This window comes from Boleophthalmus pectinirostris, unplaced genomic scaffold (genome assembly GCF_026225935.1).
Source record: "Boleophthalmus pectinirostris isolate CB_2022bp ecotype Guang Dong unplaced genomic scaffold, ASM2622593v1 HiC_scaffold_16, whole genome shotgun sequence".
NCBI classification, from domain to species: domain Eukaryota; kingdom Metazoa; phylum Chordata; class Actinopteri; order Gobiiformes; family Gobiidae; genus Boleophthalmus; species Boleophthalmus pectinirostris.
Genome location: NW_026571095.1, coordinates 32380575 through 32405771, shown reverse-complemented (window position 1 = coordinate 32405771; position 25197 = coordinate 32380575). Strand labels below are relative to the sequence as shown.

General features: G+C 41.9%; 1 protein-coding gene across 1 annotated transcript in view; it reads right to left on the bottom strand.

Moving 5' to 3' along the window:
• lamc2 (laminin, gamma 2) overlaps window positions 1-24801 on the bottom strand; it is a 25412-nt gene extending 611 nt beyond the window's left edge. Inside the window, exons 1-20 of the mRNA XM_020931184.2 lie at window positions 24677-24801; window positions 17828-18001; window positions 15459-15579; window positions 15049-15170; window positions 14044-14175; window positions 13734-13923; window positions 10635-10738; window positions 10283-10555; window positions 9547-9624; window positions 9264-9400; window positions 8859-9009; window positions 8248-8453; window positions 7755-7846; window positions 7458-7595; window positions 7063-7207; window positions 6369-6512; window positions 5818-5932; window positions 3292-3488; window positions 1107-1259; window positions 924-1023 (exon numbers count right to left, since the gene is read on the bottom strand). Of these exons, the coding sequence (XP_020786843.2) occupies window positions 924-1023; window positions 1107-1259; window positions 3292-3488; window positions 5818-5932; window positions 6369-6512; window positions 7063-7207; window positions 7458-7595; window positions 7755-7846; window positions 8248-8453; window positions 8859-9009; window positions 9264-9400; window positions 9547-9624; window positions 10283-10555; window positions 10635-10738; window positions 13734-13923; window positions 14044-14175; window positions 15049-15170; window positions 15459-15579; window positions 17828-18001; window positions 24677-24752 (2848 nt within the window). The 5' untranslated portion in view covers window positions 24753-24801. The remainder of the gene's footprint in view (window positions 1-923; window positions 1024-1106; window positions 1260-3291; window positions 3489-5817; window positions 5933-6368; window positions 6513-7062; window positions 7208-7457; window positions 7596-7754; window positions 7847-8247; window positions 8454-8858; window positions 9010-9263; window positions 9401-9546; window positions 9625-10282; window positions 10556-10634; window positions 10739-13733; window positions 13924-14043; window positions 14176-15048; window positions 15171-15458; window positions 15580-17827; window positions 18002-24676) is intronic.
• Window positions 24802-25197: the final 396 nt, after the last annotated feature.

The window sequence follows — 25197 nt, the reverse complement described above, 5'->3', positions numbered from 1 at the left end:
AAAACTTCCATTTTAAATTGGTAAAAATCAAACACTGAAAACTTTAAACTCAGAGTTGTAATGTTTAGTAATTACAACTTCATAGAGTTGGTTTTGCTGCACTTGTGGTTGTATGTGTGTGGTTAAATGGCCTGAGCTTTGAATTTGAGCTATTTTTAGTCAAAACATTTTTAGTATGAAAACATTAAGCTGAACTGTTTGTTCACGAGTGGTGTGCAGTGGAACAGGTCTATACATTTTATGTAGTTTTGAAGCACGTAGTGTGACGCCTGAGTCCTACATAAACGTCAGTATGAATGTAATGAATCTGAGCTCTTAAAACGTCATGTCCTGTCTTCTGTCCGGCCCTTCAGTCAAACTTTAGGACCCTATGTGGCCCGCGAGCCGAAAAGTTTGCCCACCCCTGGCTTAGAATCATCAACCAATATGACTTTATTTGTCCTCGAGGAACAGTTCAAGCACATTGAGCAGTGAAATACAATAAAAGAAAAGCTCAACAAAGGTCTGAGTGCAGATCAACAGGTAGAGTCATCAAATCCAGTGTCAGGGCAGTTTGAGATGAGCTCTCAGGACAAAAGTGTCTCTCTTGTGTGTCCTGCAGCATCACAGCGGACTCTTTACATCATGCATTATACAGTATGGTAAAACATACTAAATAAGAACAAAATGAGCACAGCATTTTCTCAGGTAATCAGGCACAGAGCTGCTAAGAATCATGAGAAACCAACTTTCTTGACACTATCCCAGATACTTGAGTCTCTGCATTTTCAGGAGCAACAACAGAGCAAATAGTAACAGAGATCAGAAGATTATAAAGAAACAACTACATGTCACCATCCCAGACAGATGTTTTTGTGTCACGGTGCAACATCACAGCAGCAGAAATGACTAAGTGGCTAAAAGTTCAAACTAGTAGCACTTACTCAGATTGTTGATCATGCTGAGGACATCTCGTAGCGTCTTCTTCACTGCGTCCCTGCTCCTCTCTGTGTTCTCCAGCGCCGCCTGGGCATCCTTCGCTCCCTGTCAGAACCACGCTGTGTTAGACCCTCTGTCCCCCCTGTCCCCCAAACGTGACGCTGTGTGGATGTTCTGGAGATCTTTACCTGAGCGGCCTCCTGGTTCAGAATCCTCGCCTGGTCCAGCTCGTCCTGCACCTCCGCTGCCGTGGAGGAGGAACCCGCCAGGAGCTTCTCGGCATCTGTGCGGAGGGGAGAAGCTTCCAGTCCATTGATGGAAGGGACGGTGCTCCAGATCCCCTGAGCAACACCAGAACAAAACACAAGTCATTAATTAGTTGTAATTATGTGGCAAAAGGCGAAATTCAATTTGACAACTGGACAAAAGTTTAAAGCTGCTTTTTCAGTTCTGGTCAGACGCTGGTGGACACTTCCTTATATTTGCTACTACACTGAAACTACTCTGAAACTGACACACGTACTTGTTTACAGTTTCTGTTAGGCAGGTGTAATTGAATAAACGCAGCGGCTCAATACCTTCAAATGAATCTCTTCTACATAAAGAGTGTAATTATGGTCTCATACAAAGACATTTAAAGCTGCACATTTCCACAGTATGAATGTGGAAGCATGTTTATAGCACGAATAACAACAAATGAATTCAGCCAGCGAAGATTACCCACGAACCTTTTGCTCTGACGTGAATATGGCCTTCGATGACCAGGCACTCAAACCAGGAGATGAAATCACTGAGATTTAACCATGTTTAAACCAGGATTAAATCAGAACTGAACCAGGACTAAACCATGACTACAAACAGCTCTAAACCGGGATTAAACCAGGACTAACATCAGGGCTAAACTACGGCCCTTAAAAACAGGACTAAACCAGAATTGAAAAAAACAATAATAACAGTGACTAAACCAGTAACTGATCCAGGTAAATAGTAAATACTGTAGGACTGAAAGCCAGAACTGAAACAAGATTCTAAACCAGATATTTAATAACATGGGACTAAACCAGGACAAAAACCATGTGATTTAAACAGGATTAAAACCAGAACTAAACCAGAACTGAAACAAGACTAAACCTGGCCCTAAACCAGGAAAAACATGTTAAAACCCAGGAACTGCCACAAGACTAAAAAGTTTGACTAAACCAGGATTAAACCAGTGTATTTAAACCAGGATTAAACCAGAACTAAACCAGAACTGAAACAAGACTAAACCAGGACTAAACCAGGCAAAACCAGGTCTAAATCCAGGACTAAACTTGGATTAAACCAGGACAAATGGGGACAGCTTTCTTAAGCTCTATCAAACATGGCTAAACAAGGACTAAAATGTGGACGAAATTAGGACAAATTTAGGCAAATTTAGGCTGTGGGCTCGTTCAAGCAGAAGTAAACAGCAAGGCCAACAATTCAAGTTAATGCATCTGATATAAAAATTGTATTGAACAGATACATATGTTCTCTAGTTTATGAAACTGTTGACCTTTTTTCTGTACCATTTTTGGTTCTAAAGTTACATACGTTTTAAACAGACCATGTATGAAACATGGAACAAAAATTATTTCCCAAATTTCAAAGACCCAAAAATCATGTAAATAAATGGATGTATTTCATCATATCTTGTGTTATTCCATCTTTGAACTGTTGATGAAGGTACATGATTTTTCAAAAAAAAAAAAGTATTTAAAATGATAAAAATTTGCTTGGAAGGACTGACATATTTTATAGAAATAGTTTCCTTTCATTTTGAAGTAATATTAAAGTATTCGGAAGAAAAAAGCGACAAATTATGTAAAATCATGCACCTTCTACTTGCTTGCACAATTTTCCCTCTGTTACTTTTCCCTCCGTTACCATGACCTTTCTTAATAAAAAATCTCATTACTCAAAAAGTAAGAGGTTTTTCAACCTAATCTTGTACCATATGGTAGAAAACTATATGAAGCAAATATTCAAACCAGTTTGTTAAGGATATGTAAGTGAGAACCAAGAGTTATCACTGTTTGGATTTATTACCCAAAAAGTGCTGCATATTTCATTCCCTCCGTTACCGACATGAGTTTTTAAATTTTTTGTCAACAACTTGAAACTTTCAAAATGTGTCCTGCACCGCTCTGTTTTGCGTCGGGTCCCGCAGTGCAGGACTCTACAATAAAGTGTGCCTGTACCTTCACCTTAACCATCCTATTCAAACCTCAGCCCACTCAAGCTCCTGCACGACCATTTCAAAACAATAAAAGTTACGTGGTGATTTAAATATGTTATGTGTTAGCAGTTAATGCCCCATAGACATAAAATACCCCTGTTTAACTGTATTACCTGTATCTTGTCCACTGCGCTTTTCAGCTGGTCACGCCCCAGCCCGGCATCGTTCAGCTGCCCGTGGACTCTGTCTATCAGGTTCAGGGTGGCGTCGTTGTCTCTCTTTGCTGACTGGACGGTGGCGTTGATGGCGGGCAGTCGACCAATGGCAGCGTCCGACAGCGCTTTGGCTCGCTCCATCTGCTGCTCGAACCCTGGGGGAGAGACGCCGTTAAAGAGGACATACGATATGAACACATCTAAACATGACAGAGTTAATATTTGCACAGTATTATATTTTTAAAACATGAAGACACAAAGCTCTAGGGACCCTGTGCAATCTCAACAAAACAACACATGTATTTAAAGAAGAAAACTTTTTTTGTTACCTGGTCCCTGAAGGGGACCTGCGGGCTAAAATATTCACCCAATCATCACACAAGTTGGCACACACATAACCGGGGCACACTGGATTTTACAGGTTGAAACCGGTCAAGGTCACTTGAAGGTCAAGGTAACCAAGGTCAAATATGTGTTTTTGGTCATAACTCTGTGAAGGATGAAGTTAGAGCAACGGGAGTGCCTCAAAAAAAAAATATTATTTGTTTAAAATATTAATAGTTTTCCAGATAATCACTAATTATAACAGTTCCTTTCTCTTTCAGTGTAGCCGTTAAAATTCTAACTGGAACAAAAATAATTTCCATTTCTTCTTTTTCTGGTGATTCACAACACACTGATCTACAGTCACACAACTAACACATACACACAACTCATGAAAAATGACAGTTTGGTTACACACTAGTAAACACAGACATTGTCATGTGTGACCAATATCACACAAATGGTCATGGGCCTGTACAGATACACACATTACATTGTGGATATAATGATCATGTAATATGGGCTGGGCTTCTGTGGTGATGAACTGACCCCACCGACGTCTGACTGCACTTGTTTGACATTTTGTTGATTATCTATGCCAGGGTACTGGAGAGGAGAATCCGGCCGATAGTCGAACCTCGGATCCAGGAGGAGCAGTGTGGTTTTCGTCCTGGCCGTGGAACACTGGACCAGCTCTACACTCTCCATCAGGTGCTTGAGGGTTCATGGGAGTTTGCCCAACCAGTCCACATGTGCTTTGTGGATCTGGAGAAGGCTTTCGACCGTGCCCCTCGTGGTGTCCTGTGGGGGGTGCTTCGCTAAGGGCTGTCCAGTCCCTGTATGACCGGAGCAGGAGCTGTGTTCGCATTGATGGCAGTAAGTCAGACCTGTTCCTGGGGAATGTTGGACTCCACCAGGGCTGCCCTTTGTCACCGGTTCTGTTCATTGTATTTATGGACAGAATTTCTAGGCGCAGTCAGGGGTCGTTGTATCGGACCGTTGCGGTGAAGAGGGAGCTGAGCTGAAAGGCGAAGCTCTTGATTTACCGGTCAGTCTTTGTTCCTCCCCTCACCTATGGTCATGAGCTCTGGGTAATGACCAAAAGGACAAGATCACGAATACAAGCAGTCAAAATGAGTTTCCTCCGCAGGGTGGCTGGGCGCTCCCTTAGAGATAGGGTGACGAGCTCAGTCATACGGGAGGAGCTCGGAGTAGAGCCGCTGCTCCTCCATGTCGAGAGGAGCCGGTTGAGGTGGCTCGGGCATCTGTTCCGGATGCCTCCTGAGCGCCTTCCTGAGGAGGTGTTCTGGGCATGTCCCCCTGGAAAGAGGCCCCGAGGAAGACCCAGGACACGCTGAAGGGACTATGTCTCTCAGGTGGCCTGGAGGAGCTGGACGAAGTGTCTGCGATGAAGGAAGTCTGGGAGTCCCTACTTAGACTTCTGTCCCCGCGAAACCACCCCAGATAAGCAGAAGAAATTGGATGGATGGAAGGATGTTGATTATAAACTGCAAAAATGTATCTAAAACAACTTATTCGAAACTGTAGAACTGATTTCACTGCAGCATTTCACTTTTATTATTAAAAATGGCCTTTTTGGCAGTAGCTCAGTTGGTAGAGCATTCGCCCACTGATCTGAAGGTTGGCGGTTTGAATCCAGTTCTCAACATAAACATCACAGGTTGAGTGGTCAGATCCACTGACCCACAGGTTGGCTGATGTGATTCCAGCTCCCACAGATGAATGCTGTCATTGTGTCCTTGGACAAGACACTTAACCCACCTTGCCCACAGTGTCTGTGTACACTGGTGTGTGAATGTGTGTGAACGGGTGAGTGGTCCCTTGTTGTAAAGTGCTCTGAGTGCCTTGAAGGTGGAAAAGTGCTATAGAAAAATTTGACCATTTACCATTTACCATTGTACCAATTTGTATGACCTGGTCTGGAGTCTGACTTAAAAACATGTGTGAAAGCAGACATTTTCTGAGCACCCAGGCCTCAAATGCAGGCCAGTACAGGATAACTTAAATATGCAGGAATCACGATAAAACTTTCATTAGAATAATGATGAAAGATTAAAGAACACTTTTATAGTCATGGTTGGTTTGCATAATCGGCCCCTTTAAGGCTATTTTAGTGCGTTGTAAAGTCGTCTCCTTTACCTTTCAGCGTGCTCAGAGAGTCCTCCAGCTGGTCAGTGTTGGCCCCCATCCTCCTCAGAGCGTCCTCTGTCACAGACTTGGCCTGGTCCACTCGGCTCACCAGACCGTCAAACGTCTGCACCGACACAACAGACACACAACAATTACAGATCTATAGGAACACCAGCTCTACACAGACTTAAATATAACTCCCAGTGTAGAAAGAACTGCATAAAATCTAAACCTGTGTCTCCAGTAGGGATGTAATGAACCAAATCTCTCGGTACGATATTTACTGCAGTATTTTGGAGAGGCTAATATAATTGTTGTGACTTTTTCCTTTTAAAATACCTTGACAAGATTTTGGTGTGAATTATTTCCATCATAATCCGAAGAATTCAAGTAAAAAACATATTTCTTCATGTTGTCTGCGCTGAAATGAATCATGGGAGATGTAGTTCCCAATGTTCATAAGCTGCTGCTATTATAAAACCATGAATTTACGCAAAGGAACTTGTGATTCGATGTATTGTGACAGCGCACGATGTTATTGTGTTTGTGTTTATGGTCACCTTTTGGGCTGTCTTCCCTTTGGCCAGCAGCTCCAGGGCTTTGGTCTGCTCCGGGTCCATTGTGGCTTTAAGCGTGCCTAGATCCTTCAGGGTTCCATCGGCTTCTGCTTTGAGGCCGGACATCTGGGACAACATGTCGTCCACCTGAGCACGAAGGAGAGAGAAGGAGACATTTATGAACTGATCAAAAAAAACAAAAAACAAACTCTAAAACTAGATCCTCATTTGAGCAGGTATTGAAACTACCAAAGATCTAAGACTTTTTACATGTAGTAGACTAAAATCAAGTTATTATGTGAATAGTAAACAATTATAATCCTATGTTAAAGGTGCACCATGTAACTTTTTGGTTGTTGGTCCGTCACCTGCTTGTTTCTATGGAGATGTCCTTGTTCTGCCTGGAATGTTCCACAACGTGACATTAAACAGCTCTACGTTACATTTATTCAATTACAAGTGGTTTTATAGCTAAAACAAAAACTATAAAAACAGGCATTTTGATTGTTAGCGGCGTCGCCTCTCCACAGATCTGTCCTGGAACTTGGTCTGATTTGGTCTCCATGAAGATAGAAAGGTTTAATGGCATACTGTGGAACATTCCAGGCAACACAATAACATTTTTAAAGGGAAAAGTGCAGAGTTCTCAGTTCTCAGGACTGGTCAAACGTCTCCGGTGACTCTCCGGATGTGTTACCTTGAGTGTTGCGGGCAGCTGCTTCTCTGTCTTCAGGATGTTCTGCAGCAGAGTGGCGGCCCTCTTGCTCTGGTCTGTGGCGTCAGAGCCGACCATAGGAGCCCGAGTCTCCAGCACCTTCACCTCAGCAGAGATCTGGTCAAACCTGGTCACATATCAGACTGTCAACTGTGTCAAAGTGTTTTTTTCCTACTACGATACGACAGTGAGTCTATAAATGCATGCTCCAACTTCTGATCAATGCTCATTTAGCTGACAAAAAAGTCAATACATATACAGCTGGCCAAAATAAAATAAAACATAAATAAAAAAACAGGTGCTGCCCAGTTCAGCAGCTCTGTTTGATATGTGGTTGTAGGAGGAGTTGTCGAACTTTAAAAGCAAAAGTGGCTCACGTGTTCTGGAGGTCCTGGGTCATCTCCTGGACCTTCTCCTCTCGGCCCAGGATGGTCTGGAGCAGAGCCGCACTCTGCTGTGAGTCCTTCAGAGCTCCAGAAGAATCCACTGCTATGGCGGAGGCGTCCGACTGGTGTCTGTGGGAGAGAGACGCTGTCAGGAGGAGTTTGTGCCAACAGGGGGCTAAACCAGGACTAAAACAGGAATAAAGCAGGACTAAACCAGGATTAAACCAGGGCTAATCCAGAACTAATCAGTTTGAAGAGCCCCGGTGTGGTATTCAGAGGTGTACTCACATCTGGACCAGGTCCAGAGCCTTCTGGAGCAGAGGGGAGAACGGGTTTGTCTCTGAGGGAGAGTCAGCGGGGGCGTCGGACTGAGGGAGCTCCTGAAAACACAGGACACAACAGTGACTCTCATGTACTCAGTATTTATGCACTTCTGGTGGTGAGTTACGTCACCACAGCTGCCCTGAGTCAGACTGGCAGAGGTGAGGCTGCCAATCTGTGCTATCGGCCCCTCTAACCACCAACAACACACATACACACCACTTTCATATCTGTGTTTCATGTCTGATCTGGGATTGAACCAAGTTTGTCGATAGATAATTGCAGTCAGTGCCATAAACATTAAATATATGAATTAAAAATGAGTTTAAATAACTGTAATAAATTCTAAATAGTGAAATATAGAAATAAACACTTTACTGTGAATTCCCAGCATGTCCATAAGTGTTTACTGAAGAGATCTGGACCTACAGTCACATCATCACCAGTGTTCATGTCTCACCACAGCTCTGAGTTTGTTCTGCGCCTGCTCCAGGAGTGTCTTCATGTCCACTATCATGCCCTTTACAGTGTTCACTTTGTCCCCGTATGTCTCCTGTCTGCTCTGGACGTCCTGTACGCTGAGGGACACTCGGGACAGGTCCTGTCCCTGAGTCTGCTGCTCCGTGACCAGGGAGGTGAGTCTTCTGTCCAGGCGCCTCTCTGCATCTGTGAGAAGGAGGTTTAGATGAGCTCTTTTTGTGATTTCTGTTTCCACAGATATGAGGCATATTCAAATTTACATTTATCTTATTACAAAAAACACCAGATGGTCAAGCTGTTTTTGTTAGAATCAGTTTTTTTGTTTTGGTTTTCAAGACAGTGCTGAACAGTCACTCCCTAAACTCCAGCACCTACAGCCAATCATGAGTCAGTGCTAGTGCAGATTCTCCAGCTCAGGGAGTGAATTCTGGAGGTTTTGAGATTTCCCATGAGGCGTGGCCTGTCCAAGAGTCAGGTTTAGTTGGGATTTAGTTGGGATTGTAACATAGATACAGTGTCTTTAACCAAGGAAACTAGTCTAGGACTCAAAGCAGATGTGGACTTTTAGTGGACTCTACGTGGACTCTGTACCTGTGGCGAGCGTGTGGTCTTCCTGCAGTTCCTCCAGCTGCCTGCGGGCGGACCGGAGCGCTGCCTCCATGGCCTCAGCGTGAGCCGAGCCCTGGCCTGCCCCCGAGAACAGGGCCTGGAGCTCCTGCACTTTCAGCGCAAACTGCTGCAACTGTAAAATATATTCAGAAATACATGTTTAATATTTTGCTACAAGACTAAAATCCGTCACTCATGCTCCCACACGACAATTCTCGATAAGTATACAAAAACATGACCCAGAGACACGCCACATTCATACTACAACACAACAACAATTCACTAGAGCCCCTGCTGTCCCACTGTTGCTCTGTTTGGAGATTTGTCCAAAACAAAATTCAGAAAACAGATCTCAGACTGAGCAGTGCAGGTGAGTCGTATCCGTACCCGTGTAATGACAGGACTGAAGCAGGACGGGCACTTGGAGCTGGCACACTTAGGCCCCTCAAAGCCAGCTCTGCACACACAGGTCCCAGAGGAGTCACACTGAGAGGAGACCGCCCCCTGCTGGTCACAGGCACAGGCTGCACACACAACACAAAAACACAAAAACATATCACTGACTTAACACAAATGCATGCGTGTAATTTGAAGTAATATATTTGGTAACCATTTATGTCATTGTAAGACACAGGCTTTGTACAGCACACATGTCTCAGAGAACACTCACGCTGACATGGAGGAGTGAAGCCGTCTCCTCTGACCGTCTCTCTGTAAAAGCCCTCGGCACATTCTGTACAACCAGCACCTGAGCACAGAGGGGAAGGGGAATCATTTAGAGGAAAAAACAAAAGTATCTTTGTATAATACCCAGATTAAACCTGGACTAAACCCAGAAAGCAGCTCAATTATGAACATATTAACATGCTAGTTGAAATAGCAAGATAATACCTCAAAAAAAAAGATATTTTTTTTTTTTACACTTTCGGCTCAGGGCTTCCGTATTTTACAAAACATAAAAAAAAAAAAAAATCTGTTTGTCCATTTTTCAGGTTTCAAATTAGAAACTTCCAGATTGGAAATCATCTAATCACACTAGGGAAATTATTACCGAGCAACCATGTAGTACACTGGGCCAAAACTCCTCTAATATCAAAGAGATATTGTTTAACAAATAAAATGCTACCTTTATTATCTTGAAATAATGTTTAAGGTATCATAAAAATATGTTTGTTGTGTAAATTGTGCCAATTGTGACAGAATTCTCCCTTTGTGACGTCATCAATATAGTCCTCTCTAAACTAGAACTATTACTAATTTTCAACATGTTTTTCAACTTTTCTTCACAAATTGCTTCTTGATTGGTTTAAAAATGAAAATCATTAATATTTACAGCAGGTATTATCCAACCAAATGAAGAAATGAGAGAATCCTCCAAAGCTCTGGCACTTTGAGTAGATCAGTACCTGAGTATCCGCTGGGGCAGCCCTGGTTGGTGTCGTCAGAGGACAAACACTCTCCGGTCTGGGCGTCACAGCTGCCTTTGGGACACTGGCAGGGCTCACAGCCGCTGAAGGCCCCTCGGCCGGGCTCCGAGCGCCTGTACCCGGCCGCACATCGCTCACACTGCGGCCCCTCCAGACCCAGAGGGCACCGGCAGCTCCGCACCCACGCCGCGGGCACGGTACCAGGGCCGGTGCGAGCAGACATCATGGTCACGTTATCCAGGTACCCCCGACCTGAGGGGCAAAGAGCCAGTCAAGACGAGCTAAGAACACAACAAACCAGAACAGAACAAAACCAGAAAGAGTTCCTCACCGTTGTTTCCAAACGTGGCCCTGATCTTGATGGCCGTCAGGTTCTGCAGCAGAGTCTGGAAGGCGAAGGAGCTGAGCTGAGGCTTCCACAGGTTTTCGTCGAGTCTGAAGCAGAGATGAGAAGAACACGGTGAGAGAGAAGAACAAATCTATATGTTCAGGTCAACAACAACATTTGAGTTTTGTAACAGAATGAACCATTCACATGTACAAGATGCTGCATTTTTACTTGGTTCTATTGAGATGTTTTGCTATTTTACTATTTTGAGGAATCATATTTACTATACTAAACATTTATAAACAGTGTTGGGAGTAATGAGTTATAAAAGTAACGAATTACTGTAACGTGTTGCTTTTTGCTGTACTGCAGGAATGTTACGGCATTACAGGGAAAAGATCGGTAATATTTTACTCGGTACAAATGTGAGTAACGTGCATCACAATGCTTTTTTAACCTGGATTGAAGTGGTGGGTTTTTCGTTTCTCTTTATACAAATTCGCTAAAATCGACACGATATCAGCAGCGGTGAAACGCCATTGTTACGGTTCTGAGTGTCGGCACGGGTCCTGAGATGCACCAGTGTAAACCGCGGGCGAAAGGACTGACGCAGAACTCCGCGATCCATGGGGCGAATTGCAGCTGATGCCCGATCGCGCTTTGCGGACACCCTGCTCCATGGGCTCGGGGTTCTTTCAGGGGTGGTCCTAGATTCCAAGTCTTAGTCCAGAATTAGTCCTGGTTCAGTCCTCCTTGTTTAGTCCTCTCTTAAATCCTGGTTTAGTCCTGGTTTAGTCTGCTCTTCAGTGCTGGTTCAGTCCTGGTTTAGTTCTGGTTCAGTTCTGGTTTAGTCCTGGTTCAGTCCTCTCTTCAGTCCTGGTTTAATCCTGGTTCAGTTCTGGTTCAGTCCTGGTTCAATCCTCCTGGTTCAGACTGTAATGTAACTAATGACTTTGAAATGACAGTAACGAGTCATAAATAACACATTACAGTTTTGAAGTAACTTGCCCAACAGTGTTTACAAAAGTGTAAAGTTTCATAATATTGTTCATATCACGTCATCAAGTATCAAATTTTCTTCACAACAAAGCATCAGTTTGTTAGTAAAAATGCACCGATCTGATACTGTCTCTGAACGTTTGAGCTTTTATTTACACAAAGTTCTATTCTATGTGAAAATGGACGGCAGTATTGGTTTGGTTTGGTTTGGTACGCTTTTTATTTGTAGAGGGACAGTGCACAACAATACATTAACACGGACAGAAGGAGTCATAGGAAAGATGCTGGTGCTCACTTCTGGTGGAAATACTAAAATACAGATTCAGTGTATATGAATAAACTGACCAAAAATAAATGAAAACAGATATTACTTAGGGTGACAGTGTTGCAATACTCTTCTAAAAACAACACACACCAGACACGCAACCACACGCACTCTAAGCCTCTTCCACCCTCTATCAAGGCCCCACATCTGCCCACACACATTGTACATTCTACTAATAATTCCAATCACACTCGTCCGTAATGTGCACAAACTTGTTAGAGATCAACCACTTCTTTGTCAGACGTGCAAACATTTGAAAACCTGCGCAATTGAGAATCTCTGTTGGCAAATTATTCCAATGACGCACAGCGACAGAGGAAAAAGAGGATCTGGTGAGCGAGGTCTTACATTTGGGGACAGTGCTTTCTCCTCTGGACAATGAGCATGTTACTTAAAGTTTGTATAGAGGATTTTTTTTTTAAGGAAAGAGAAATACAGCAACGGTCCTTTTTCAAATGTTGTGCATGAGTGACACCACCTTCCTCCTCCACAGCTCCCACAGTAGAAACACCTCCTCCTGCCTCCTTACTCTAGAAATCACGTTTGTTTACAGCCAGTTCAGAATTACTGTTGAAGTGACCTGTCTAGAAATAATTTAGCGACCGAAGCGTCAGTCTTTAGACCCTTTGTCTGCTTCAATCGCGCAATCGCTGAAGGAATCTCCAAGAATCACCTCAGTTTGCCTTCACTCCTTTTCCCCTTCTCTTCTTCTTTCAGCGACCTCAAAAACGGACTTTCTTTTGCGGCGAACCGGTCGTGGATTCTCGTCCGCCGTCGCGACAAACTTTGTGCGAAATGCGAGGAAGCGACAGTTTGAAAAAGCCTCTAAGAACCGCTGCGTAAACCACGTAATCCCCGCGCTCCGACGAGTCAGTTATACTAGGGAGTTTGATTGACAACCTAACAGCCAATAGAAAATGAGGGAGCCTCGTTTTCTATTGGCTGATGTTTATCTGGCCTCACTACGTCCACAGTTGATAGATTTTTGTTCTTTTTTTTTGGTCATCATAATTACAAAACTGCTGCGTCTCTGTAATGGTATTTTAATCTTTCACTGACAGTTTGAAACAAAAAAAAAAATCCTCCATACAACCTTTAAGATGTTTTTTCAAAGCTCAGTGAGACAAAACTCTTCAGAGGAGGAGCAGCAAAAGCAAACATATATTTGCATATATCATTTTGCAGGAATAGGACAGTGGAGATATTGTTGGGGTTTCTGAATCTTAACCTCACTTTTATGCAGTGATTCAACAGGTTTAATTTTTTTGGTCTAATTTTTAATAGAGTTTTGTGTGATTTATTATTTTTTTTTAACAGAGTTGTTTTTTGTGTGATTTTTAACAGAATTTTTTTGTGTGAATTTAAATGTATTTATTTTTTGTATGATTTTTAATAGTTTTTTTTTATATGTGATTTTTAACTGAGTTTTATTGTATGATTTTTAACTGAGTTTTTTGTATGATTTGTAAAAGAGTTTTTTTTTTTATGATTTTTAATAGTTTTTTTTAATGTGATTTTTAACAGTTTTTTGGTGTGATTTTTAAAAGTTAAAGTTGAATCTAAGGTGACACCCAAGGAAGTAAATTCATTAACAATATATATCTGGGCAATCTGTTAATTTGCCCTTGTTGGTCAAATACGTGGCAATACTCTAATTTAGATTTAATGCCGGACAGGAACTAACATTTTTAATTATGTATCACCAGGGCTATAATGTACAACTTTTTTTAAAGTCCCGACAAAGCTAATCTTAAACTAACGGAGTTGGTTCGTCTTACCTGAAGGTGTAGTGTGTCTTCTGTCCACAGGGGACGCTGTGTCTCATGTCTCCTAATGAAGTGGACACTCTAAGGCCCGCCCCCTCCAGAATGATGTCATTGATTGACGGGTATCTCACTCCTCTGTCCAAACGCAGAGAGAAGGACAAGTTCTGTCCATAGCTGTTCAGCTGGTCGCCAAGGAAACGGGCTGAAAGACAAAATGAGACGTTTGTGAGTGGACATGTTGGACACGTCTTTCTAACTTTGTGGTACAGTATCTGAGGCTCCAGTGCTTGTGTTAGTACAACAGAGGAGCAGAGTGTCTGACCTGGAGCGTACAGGTACACAGGCTGGATGATGGACGAGATCACCTCCACGTCTTTGTGTCTCGGTGACCAGCGGAAGTACACGGTCCTGGGGGTTTGTCCATCCAGTGTGGCGGCTCTCCAGCCGTCCAGACCTGCACACAGAAGATCAGGTTTGAGAACAAAGATAGCAACTTAGACTTGTAATGACTTGGACACAGTAGCTCACACATGACAAGATATTATAATAACAAAGAATAAAAAATATGAATAGTAATAATACATTTTAAGTAAGTAGCCAGAGATGGTGTCAAATAAGTCATCATTATATAAAAGTATGTCTGTACAATTAAAAACAAGTAATAAAAAATATCTCAGCTATATACAAGAGGTTGTGAGAAAAAACAGAGACATATAAAGAAACCTGTCCTCAGGTTTGTCGGAACAACCACTCACACTCACATATTGAATTAAACTGACTTGAGTTAACAGTTTTGTTGTCAAGGAGTGTCTGGCTGGTTTCAGTACTCTTGCTTTTATATCACATTTTAAAAGAACTGTATGTAGCCTTCTAGCCAGGCTGACGCCACCTAGTGCCTTGGCTCAAATTCATTTCTCTCCAGCGACTAGGTCAGGAATCAGAATACACTAGACGGTTTGCAAAAACCCCGGAAGTTGTAGACCGCGCACTGGCCAATCAGCTGAACCAACCTGGATTGCCATAGCAGACTGCATAGTCTATCCTTCTTTGGACTTCCTTTGCCAAATACAAACTTTGCATTTTTTATTGCACCTTTAATTCGCAAGTTCATCTCACAGAAACGACAATGATCGTTGACAGACAGGATTCAGGTTATTTCTGTTTCCTCATACAGTTCCTTTAAAAAGGTTGCGTTTTAGAATTTGTGCACAAATGTTTCTCCTTCTCATTATTTGTTTGGGATCAGCTCCAAAAACTTGTCATATGAATCTTAAGGCTTAAAGTTCACGTCTTTGGAGTTGAATAATGTGAGATAGTTGTCGTGTACCGTCATTAAAGTTGGAGCTGATGTTGTAGACGTAGTATCCAGTCTGTGCAGAACACTCAGAGCTGTGGCCGAAGCAGAAGCAAGACGGATTCCAACTCCCGGGATCGTCTCTGAGCTGGCGACTGCAGGAGGAGGACAACAGAATGGAGGACAGGTCAGTTTAATCACACACTTGTAATTATAACAAAATAATATCAAATGAATCTTCAGTTATGTGACTATTCTGAGATTAAATGAGAACTTTGACTCTAAACAGTTCAAGACGTTTCCTGACTTCTTGACTTTTCCTGTATATTTATATATTTAATTTCTATATTGTAATTTTTATTAAATTTACATGACTGCTCTATTAGTTTTCAGTGTCATTTTGGACAAATTGTGTATCAGTGAGAAGTTTGGCGTCACCAGACCTGCGCGTGCACCCGTCCGCTCCGAACTTCCTTCCATCTTCACAGAGCTCGCAGCGGTCTCCAGTGTAGCCCTGTTTACAGCTACAGCGCCCCCTGCTGTCGCACTGAGAGCTCACGGCACCTGAGGAAAACAAAGGCATTACACCACAACGTCTTCAATCCACGAATTAGAAACTGTATCGTTTGATTTCAAAAGAGCATGGGTTAAAACTGACTTTGATTCAGGATAAAACAAATCTACATCCGTACAAACTTGAAAAGACAGGTCCATATTTATGACAGAAGTGTACGAAGATCGACGGTCCTGCTCATATTTTATAGCATCATTTTATTTGATTAAACAAACATATAATGAATCCCCCTCAAAAATAAATAAACCAAAAAATGTAGTTCTTCTAATCAGTTTGAACATCTAGCTACAGTAATTAACTATGGCTACGTCCACATAACGAAGCTCCTGGATTTTTATTTTATTTTATTTTTTATTGCGGGTTGAAAAAAATTGCCATCCACACACGTGTCGGCTCAATAAATATTCATGTCCACACAACAACGGAGCACTGATGTAATACATATGCCACGCCTGTATGTGGTGCTGTAAACAGGGCATAGTCAGAGCCACTGGACACACAACACTACAAAGAGCGCATGTGCATAAAGTCCTTCCTGCGTGGGGTTTTCTTCTGGTCACGTGGGGATGACGGGGTCGTTTTTCCAAAAGCTGCCGTTTGCTTGTCCACACGACAACGAAACTTCGGCGTTCTTAGATTTCTCCACTCTAGGGCTACGTTTATATGATGACAGAAGAAGCAAAAGTGGCGTCGCATCTTCACTTTTTATTCCGTGTTTAGATGAGCGTTTTTAGGAGGACATCTGCGTGCATACAGTGACGCAAAAGTGTGTGGAATTCGATTGTGTGTGTTTGTACTTAAAGCAACAAGGGCGTCTTTGGACATACGGACGTTTTCATGCCATGCGTTTTCATCAGCTCCTCCTGCCACAAAGTTGTCCCACCATCGTCTGGTTTTCCAGGTCTCGTCCATATCAAAGGTGATTGCAGATCCTTCTTTGTTCACTAACAGTATCTCTGCAGATTCTGTACGTTTGTTGTGAGCCTCCTGTAAGTTTATTAGAGCTGCCAGAGCAACTTGAAAGTCCAACGCATGGAAATGATCCGACATGTTTGTTTCTGTGTACTGTATGTATGTGAGGTAAACGCGTACGCAACGTGAGCAGGTCTGACCAGAGTTTTGCATCTTGGGCAGTGTAGACAGAAACACTACAACTGAGTTTATTCAACTTTTCCACTCTGGAGAGTGGTTTCAGATTTTTGCGTTTTTAAGCCCCAAAAACGCTGTCACCGTCTAAATGAAAGGCACTTCTGAAAAAATATTTTGGCATTTTTACCTGCAAGCGTTCTCATGTAAACAGGCCCTAGAACCTGTTTTCAAAACACACAGTTTTCACCCACCCGAAACGCCGGCTCCATCTGGACCAAAGGCCAAAATGTATAAAAACTTCTCAGTTTCGACCAAAAAACTTTGTCCTGTGGAAACCACCTAAATGTCCTAATTGCTTAAAGCCAAAGCAGTGTTTCTAATCCCTCGCAAACCCACAAGAAAATCAGTTTGTAAAGTCTGTAAATCAGGACAGAGCCAGAATCAAGGATCAGGATCTGAATAGATTTAGTGAAGTTTTTTTTTTTAACTTTTTCCTTTACTACATAAACCCATATACCTTACTTCATATATTTGATCTCTTCTGTGTGTCTCTAAAATGTAGAAAGTGGTAAATATACAGAAAAAAAACACACAGAATGAGAGCATGTGTCCAGACTTTTGACTGGTCATGTACATTTGTAAAAGCAGAAGGAACTAGAACTATATGTGTACCTTTGTGCACAGAGGCAATAGGCTCTATTCACATTACGTCACAAACCAGGAAGACGTTTGAAAAGATGTGATGACGACTTCCGTTGTAGTTCCCGACACTGGGCTTGCCGACTGACTGTGATCAAACCCACTGAAGTAAACGTGATCAGCGGTAAAATGAAAACTGCATACGTATGTGCTGTTTGGAATCATCTTGAATTTCTAATCGCATGTACCCAGTGCACTTGGAGTTGTGCGCCGGGAAATGATAAAAACTGAGATGTGGTTGTAATTGTTGATTAGCTGAACATGACGGAATGCTACAACGACATTTAGATGAAGAAAACTGGGATATTTTCTCATTTTTCCTAGATTTTGTCAGACTTACAGAGCCCGCCAGAAGTCGTCATCGCATGTTTCCAAACGTCTTCCTGCTTTGTGACGTAAGAGAGAATAGAGCCTATCGTAACTTTTCCTGAACAGAGTGATGGTACAGACCTATTGGGTGGCACAGGCAGGCCGTGCAGCTCCTCCCGTTCTTCTGCTGGTAGTACCCCGCCCGACAGCGCTCGCAGTGGCGGCCCTCGGTATTATCCTGACAGTTCACGCAGCGCAGACCCCAGGCATCGCGCACGCAGTACTGAGAGTGCCCCCTGCAGTCACACTTCAACGCTGCAACAACACAAGCATAAAACAGACAAGAGATTAGTAAGTGTTGTTAGTTTTGTCAAAATTAATTCAGTTCTGGTCTTGTTTCATTTGACTTTCTACTGAAAAATGGACATAGACATACATACAGAACACTTCGAGCACAAGTTCTATAGTTTTCACTGCTATGCATGCGCCCCCTACTGGCGACAGTGGTGTTTGGGCTGCTTTACCTTTGTTTTTCCACTTTTATTTGAAGTTACAGAACACAAAATACCAATTAGAGAGGAGTGATTGAAACGTTGCCTCTCTGTCGTGGTTGTGGTTGCAGGTCTCGTGTGCTGGCCTGTTGTGTTTGTGGTGGGAGGGGCGGGGCAGGCACGGGCAGGTGGGGCCCAGGGAGGGGGCAGAGGGGACGGGCGCTGAGGGCAGGAAGGGTGCAGAGTGCTGAGGGGTGCTGAGAGGGCTGGGTGGGACTGATGGGTGCCGGGTGGGGCTTTCCTGGGTGTGTCTGGTGGAATGTGTCGGGAGCTGTCATGACATAATAATGATGATTAAACAGACACAGTCATGTTTCCTTCCATGTCCATCTGCTTTTCGTCAAGGGAAAATACAATATGAGAAATAAGGTGTGGCCCACAGGCTTCATTTGCCCCTCCAAGATCAAGGCTGTCTACTTCAGTTTTTCACCGAATACATGCATCCTGAATTTCGAACTTCCGGTCATCACACAAAAACACAAGCATCAAACCGCTGATTTCCCAGTAGAAAGTCGATCTTTTCAAGTCTTTTGAGCCATATCACTTTTGTTTCTGGTTCTGATATTGTCATATTTTAGTTATGGGACTCTGGCATCGTAATTGTGTGGTTGTTGGACGTCCTAACAGCGGACTTGCGAGGTTTGCAGTCACACAGATCTGATTCCCTTTTGCATTTATGGAGTTCGCAAACTTCCGAAGCCCGTTTCTCGAGCCGTTTTCCGCTGTTAGGACATCCAACAACCACACAATTACGATGTCTGAATCCCAAAACAAAAATATGACAAAATCAGAACCAGAAACAAAAGCGATATGGTTCAAAAGACTTGAAAAGTTCGACTTTCCACTGGGAAATCAGCGGTTTGATGCTCACTTTTTCGGAGGATCCTTCCCAGTATGCGTTTTTGTGTGATGACCGGAAGTCCGAAATTCAGGATCATGTATTTGGTGAAAAACTGAAGTAGACAGCCTCGATCTTGGTGGGTGAACGATTCAAAAGAACGTGGTTCAAAAGACTTGAAAAGATCGGTTTTGTCAATAGACACATCCCACTGGGAAATCAAACATGACGAATTGATGCTCACTTTTTTGGAGGATCCTTCCCAGTATGCATTGCGCGATGAGCGGAAGTCCAAAGTTCGGGATGCAAGTATAGACTGATGGAAGGGAGACAACCACTGTGACCTCCTATAATCCCCCAATTCATACCAAAGCATCGATTTTTATTTGAACCGGTTGGACAATCTACACCAGAAATGCCATAAATACACTCAGAGCCTCCCAGAGTTGGTTGAAGTTCTAGCGATGTTGTTGTGCTGTTGCGTCACCGTGTTGCACCACCATAACTTTTTTATTTATTGGATCATTTGCAGCATTACAAAACAAAAACTAAACAAAACATAAACCACGACTACATGGGTCATGACTGCAAGTGTCCGAGCTGAAACAAAGGAACCAAACGCACAAACAACAAGTTTGCATTCACAACTCCACTCAATGGACATATAAGAGACAATATATAAATTAAAACAAACAAAAGCACAATTTATCAACTCCAGAGCTCCGTAGTTTCCAAAACATGACACCCTATACTCTTTTTAAAAGGTTTCTACAGTGTTGCACTGCACTGTTTAAAATCATCACTCCGATCGTTCCACAAACCAAAACCTCGACCAGAAACACAATCACTTTCTTCCTAGTTCTTTTCTTTTTTTTTTTTTTTTTCGTTTATGGTCGTACAAACTAATAATAATGTTAACGGAGGCACAATAGTTCATTGTTTATGATCAAAATAAACCACAATGAGAATGGAAAAATGTAAGGATTTTTTGATTTTCGTTTATAGTCGTACAAACTAATGTGTTGCAAAATAACTTTTAATTTCTGTCCGGTGTCTGGAAAAAACACTAACACAGGAATTACGCTGTCTGCAGGTCAGGTTCAGTCTGTATTTTGAGCAGATTCATTGCAAATTGTTTGTTACACCAACTACGACACAACAACAGTGTGTATTTCACCAAAGCGACGCAGTATCACCTGGGCTCAGACAATAACACACGTGCAATGGCCTGAAAACTGCTCCAGACGCTGCAGTGTCCGGCAAATCTACACTTCTGTGGATTCTTTCTCAACTGCACATGCACTCCTCAGAGGTCAGTGTGACAGGTGCAGAGGGCAGAGGTCAGTGTGGCAGGTGCAGAGGGCAGAGGTCAGTGTGGCAGGTGCAGAGGTCAGTGTGCATTGGTTTTAATGAGTCACTTGCAGGCAGTGAACACGTGGGGTTATACTGAATACTCTGAGTTATACTGAAGACTCTAGGTCAGGGGTGTCCAAACTTTTTTCATCAAGGGCCACATATCTAAACACAGACGAAGCAGAGGGCCGATCGAGGGCAGTAGACTGGTGCTCAGTACAGGGAATAACTGAAATATGTGCATGTTTAACACGTTAGAATGAGCCATCAGTCTTTAATCATGCTAAGATCCTTAAAATATAAAATAAAAGATCCTAAATATTAAATATTATCTTTATCAAGGTAGATTTTCAAAAAAACTTGCAGTGAAAAAATATTTTTTAATTGATGCAATGTAATTTGGGCCAATTCACCTGGAAGCCTGAGGGCCAAGAAAAATTTGTCTGAGGGCCGCATTTGGCCCCCGGGCCATAGTTTGGACTTGCCGGCTCTAGGTAATATAGAATACTCTAGGTTAGGGGTGTCAAACTCAAATTCAGAGAGGGCTGAAATTAAAAACTGGGACTAAGTCAAACAAAATATTTCACAAACTAAATTATATTTGGCCGTGAGATCGTCTCAAATATGTATTAAAGCTGACCCGCCGGCTACAGACTATAGAAGCATTATTTATTTAAATTTTTTGTTATTATTTTATATGATGCTTGTTCTGGATTCAATGTTTAAGAAAAACTATTATTAAACATTTATTTTAACAAAAAAAGGTTTAAAATGACATATCTCGAAAGAAGAGAAAACATGCAGATGTTGTAAATTTCAGTAAGTATTTAGTTTGACCCACGACTTAGTCCCAGTTTTAAATTTTGGCCCTGTGTCAATTTGAGTTTGACACCCCTGAAATATTTATTGAAATGTAATGTTAAACCTTTTCTTATTAAAATAAATATTTAATAATCGTTTTGCTTAAACACTGGATCCAGAACAAGCAGAATATAAAATAATAACAACATTTTAAATAAATAATGTCTCTATAGTCGATCTGTAGCGGGTGGGCAGCTCTAAAACAGATTTGATATGATGTCATGGGCCAAATATAGTTACATCACGGGCCAAATTTGGCACCCGGGCCTGAGTTTGACATGTCTGATGTAGCGTATATAGAATACTCAGGGTTATAAAAAATACTCTGTGTTATGTGGAATACCCGGGTTACAGAATACTCCGGGTTATACAGAATACTCCGGGTTACAGAATACAGAAACTCCGGGTTATACAGAATACCGGGTTATACAGAATACTCCGGGTTACAGAATACCCGGTTTACAGAATACTCCGGGTTATACAGAATACTCCGGGTTATACAGAATACTCCGGGTTATACAGAATACTCTAGAGTTATACAGAATACCCCGGGTTATACAGAATACTCTAGGTTATACAGAATACTCCGGGTTATACAGAATACTCCGGGTTATACAGAATACTCCGGGTTATACAGAATACTCCGGGTTATACAGAATACTCCGGGTTATACAGAATACCCGGGTTATACAGAATACCCCGGATTTTACAGAATACTCCGGGTTATACAGAATACCCCGGGTTATACAGAATACTCCGGGTTATACAGAATACCCCGGGTTATACAGAATACTCCGGGTATACAGAATAATACTCCGGGTTATACAGAATACTCCGGGTTATACAGAATATACAGAATACTCCGGTTATACAGAATACTCCGGGTTATACAGAATACTCTACAGATACAGAATACCCCGGATTTTACAGAATACTCCGGGTTATACAGAATACTCCGGGTTATACAGAATACTCCGGGTTATACAGAATACTCCGGGTTATACAGAATACTCCGGGTTATACAGAATACTCTAGGTTATACAGAATACTCCGGGTTATACAGAATACTCCGCCTGAGCCTGAGAAAATCTCTCAGCATCAGTAAAGCGTCTCCAGTTTTTTTCAGCCGGGGACAGACGGGACGAGGCACACGATGTCAAAATAAACTTTCGCTTTAAAAAAAAAACTCTCTCTCTCTAAATCCTCTAGAGTCGTGTAAACAGCGTCGCATCAGGAGCTCAGGGAATGACTCATGATGAACGACGGAAGGTTTAGAGCCACAGGGCATAAATATTATACACTTTACAATGTCAAACAGCAACTTTACAAGGACACGAAACACCCTCCCTCTGGTCAACTTTGGTACAGAAAACATCATTTATCTCCTCAACGTTGAATATGAAGCTTTTTAAAACACTTTCAGCTTGTAAAGTATTGCTTGTCATTTTGTCTATAACTAATAACTAATATCGATTCCACTTTCCTTCACAAACAGATCTCAAAAATGACATGACATCCTCTCCGCAGCAGCAGAAGCATCAGCCTCCTCATCCTCTCCATCTCTAACCTTAACCTTGGATCCGAGGAGAGTTACAGTGTATTCACATAAAACATAAATCTACTGTTTTTTCATCTTTAAAAATGCAAATATCTGTGTAATGTCAGTGCACTCCTCACATCACTGTCATTTCAAATAGACACCGGTCATGAAATATTTTAATTACCTGGGCTTTGAGATGTCACTGTACCCCATGTGTCAGATGCCCTACCATCCTCCTGGGTCTGGTCAAGTGGTAACGGAGGGAAACGGGGCAGATTTTTGACATTCAAATGTCTCTTATTCAGAAACTAGAGGGACTATTGAAATAAGTAAAGTATCAGAATGTAGGAAAGAGTTACACTCCAACAGGGTAAAGTTAAACCTGTGATATTCTTTCAAGTTGTTGACAAAAAATTTTAAAAACTCATGTTGGTAACGGAGGGAATGAAATATGCAGCACTTTTTGGGCAATAAATACAAACAGTGATAACTCTTGGTTCTCACTTACATATCCTTAACAAACTGGTTTGAATATTTGCTTCATATAGTTTTCTACCATATGGTACAAGATTAGGTTGAAAAACCTCTTACTTTTTGAGTAATGAGATTTTTTATTAAGAAAGGTCATGGTAACGGAGGGAAAAGTAACGGAGGGAAAATTGTGCAAACAAGTAGAAGGTGCATGATTTTACATAATTTGTCAACTTTTTTCTTCCAAATACTTTAATATTACTTCAAAATGAAAGGAAACTATTTCTATAAAATATGTCAGTCCTTCCAAGCAAATTTTTATCATTTTAAATACTTTTTAAAAAAAAAAAAAATCATGTCCCTTCATCAACAGTTCAAAGATGGAATAACACAAGATATGATGAAATACATCCATTTATTTACATGATTTTTGGGTCTTTGAAATTTGGGAAATAATTTTTGTTCCATGTTTCATACATGGTCTGTTTAAAACGTATGTAACTTTAGAACCAAAAATGGTACAGAAAAAAGGTAAACAGTTTCATAAACTAGAGTACATATGTATCTGTTCAATACATTTTTATATCAGATGCATTAACTTGAATTTTTGGCCTTGCTGTTTACTTCTGCTTGACTGGATCCTCCTATAACCTGTGTGTCTCAGATGCCCTTCCATCTTCGTATACACTACTGGTCAAAAGTTTTAGATAACCCACATTATTCCAGTTATTTATTGCATTTGAAATTTTGCAAGTCCAATGAAGAGCTTGAAATGGTTCAAAAAAAGATAAAAGATACAAAACACAAGTCCAAGCTCTGCCAAAACTACCTCAGGAAAACTGAGGCTAATGGCGCAGATTGGCAGTCTTGCCCCAGGGCAGCTGTGGCTACAGTCGTAGTTTACCACTGCTGAGTTTTGAGTGAATGAATAATGAACTGTAAATCGCTTTGGGTATCTTGAAAGGTGCTGTAAAAATGCAATAATTAATTAAAAGTAATTGAATTAATAACTTTCTGAAGAATATTTGATTTCTGTTGAAGAAGTTGACGCTTTCATGAATCAAAAGTTTAGAATACGTAACAGTAAATGGTAAAAAACTGGAAAAAGTGTGGTGTTCTAAAACTTTTGACCGGTATTGGAGTCCTGCTTGTTATGTCAGATGCCCTCCCGTCCTCTTACACTCATGTATGTCAGAAAAGTTTTTGTCTTTTTTTTTGGCTTGTGCCCTATTTTCCTTCTGTATATCCCCGCATCATCTCTTTATAAGCCAGATACTCTCCCATCTTTACGTATCCCTGAGTGCCAGATGCCCTCCCATGATCCGTAGCTCTTCATAAATACACTCTCTAAAAGTAAAAGTAGTGAAAGTACTCACTGTGGTAGTTGTACGTGGCCTGGGCGCTGCAGATCAGGGCCAACGCGCCGCACAGAAACACTAAAGATAGTCCCATGGTCCGGATCAGGATTGGAAAAGCTTGGGGAACAGGACCCAAATGAAGAGTCGATCCCGGCGCGGAGTCTTTAGTACGGCCCCGCTCCTGTCCTGTTGTGCTCCTGCGCGACAGGTCCCGACAGGAGCAGAGACGCCCTGTTTGCGCTGCACAATGAGTCACGCCTAGTCAGGTTAACCCTTAGACCCGCCGCCACTGCTCAGAGGTGTCAACACGGTGTAAAGCACTACTGTGGGTTATTTCTTTTGAGGATTTGAGAAAGTGGAAAGGCGGCTGACATTTTATAATAACAACAACTTTAATACTGTTAATAAATCATGAATAAAACTTAAATTATAATCAGCAAATAGTTTCTTATTGGTGCATTGTGCAACTTTTCTCGTGGAGGGTTCGTCAAACGCTTTTCTACTGCTTTGTGTGGAATGTTTGGCATTAAATGGTGTGG